The following is a 1,736-nucleotide window of genomic DNA, read 5'->3' as shown; positions in this document are numbered from 1 at the left end:
TGTAAGCTTAGTTTCCTAAATAAAAACTACATCAGGTAACTGAGATTCAATTAATTTACGAACAGCCTTTTGTCTAGGGATGTTGTTCAACCCCCGTACATTCCATGATAAAATAATCATTTATGGGGGTGGGTGAAGTGGGAATCAATGGGTCGCATAGACCTAGACTCAACCAAAGTATCTCCCATAATCTTAACCCGCTCTTGATCAGTCTTTTTGCCACTCTTAGATGGTTTCTCCAGAGACCCCTTTTTGAAGGATTTTTGCTGTAACCCTAAAGTAGGATGGGCTTTGCCACCCTTAGCCAACTCTGTGGCCCCCTTGGGAATAGGGGGTCAGGAACCACCACACTTGAACTCATCAAAACCTGTGATCCTTGGGGCTCCCTGGTATCCTGACCCTAAGGAGGTAGATCCATATCAATTTGTACACTCTGAGGATCCTCTGGAAATATTAACTGATGCTCCCCCTTTTCCTCATCCTCCTAAACTTCATGCAAGCCCTTATCCCCAAAAGAAATCTCAACCAGAATACCTTCCTCCTGTACAAGGTCTTCAAGAACATCAAATCTGTTAAAAGTACCATCATTGTGTCTCTCCTGCCAGGTTCTCTTCTTACCCTTGCCTTTGTTCCTAGTTTTGACCTAAGTAAAGTCCTCATCATCCGTCGGTCTAGTAGATACAGGAGCCTTCCCCTTGTCTCCCCTACTAGGTCTGAGTGCATCCAAAGTAGCAGGCTTGAATCTAGGACATTTGCGAAGCAAGTGACCATATTCATGACAAATTCGACACCTAAAAGGAAGGGTCTCATAATCCAGTTGTTGGATCCAAGAAGAGGATCCCAAACATATTTCCATAGAATCTGGTAATGGATTAGTTAAATCTACCTCAACAAAAATATGAGCATAAGAAATTACCTTACGATCTTGAGTTTGTGTAGCTGCCCCCACAAGCTTTCCAAGCAGTAGTGAGATAGAATGAAGAATATCATCCCTCCAAAATTCCAACAGAAGCCTCGGCAGACGAACCCACACAGGGACCCATGATGGAATTTCTTCAGCTGAATTGAGGCCCGTGTGCCAAGGCTTGATGAAAAGCCCCACTTGGTTAAATAAGTAAGGGCCTCCTTCAAAAGCCCTATTTCTATCTGCCATGCAAGAGAAGATAACTAAAAAGTAATTATTCGCTACCAAAATGATCTCCATATCGCCTTCAAGATTCCAAACCCTACGAGCCCAGGAATCTAACACAGGTAAGGAGAGACGAAGGCCCAAAAATTTGCAAATAAGGGCATGATTCTGCCAGTATTCAACATCCTCTGAAATCTGCTCAGGTTGAATAACCAGAATAGGTCGGTCCTTAGATCTTTCCAAACATCCATTAACTTTTTTTAATTTGAGGCACCCCTGTGGAGGAGAAGACACCATCTCCTATTGTAGGTTTACTCGTCTGATCCTTACCATTTGCATGTGCTAAAGAAGATGGATCAACCATCACCATATCCTTAGAGGCAATCTGAGATAAAACAAGACCCCGATTTGCCATAGGGTTGACTCAACAATCTTACCAGCAAAAGGGGATAGGAAACCCCTCGTCTCTGACCCTAAGAGCAAAGCCCCATACCAAGATCGAGAGTCTTGCAATCACAGCCAAAGCAATGAATGTTTTTGCCTACTGTTAAGAAGAGAAAATGAGCCCTCAAGCCCATTCAAACACTGTCGAGCGCCAATGGAAATC

At 43.4% G+C, this 1,736-nt stretch overlaps 1 protein-coding gene across 1 annotated transcript; it reads right to left on the bottom strand.

The window, feature by feature from the left end:
- Window positions 1–643: 643 nt before the first annotated feature.
- LOC149567346 (uncharacterized) lies at window positions 644–1,426 on the bottom strand. Its single transcript, XM_089816629.1, has one exon. It carries the CDS (start codon window positions 1,424–1,426, stop codon window positions 644–646), a length of 783 nt encoding a protein of 260 aa, XP_089672755.1.
- Window positions 1,427–1,736: the final 310 nt, after the last annotated feature.

The sequence above is a fragment of the Cupressus sempervirens genome, chromosome 3, assembly GCF_028749045.1.
Source record: "Cupressus sempervirens isolate cs-2001-9-10 chromosome 3, ASM2874904v1, whole genome shotgun sequence".
In the NCBI taxonomy this organism is placed as follows: Eukaryota; Viridiplantae; Streptophyta; class Pinopsida; order Cupressales; family Cupressaceae; genus Cupressus; species Cupressus sempervirens.
The sequence above is the reverse complement of the archived record's forward strand: the minus strand, read 5'-3'. Positions and strand labels throughout refer to the sequence as shown.

Coding starts and splice junctions, on each gene's coding strand:
- LOC149567346 (XM_089816629.1), bottom strand. CDS start 1,426: ATGGTGTCTTCTCCTCCACAGGGGTGCCTCAAATTAAAAAAAGTTAAT.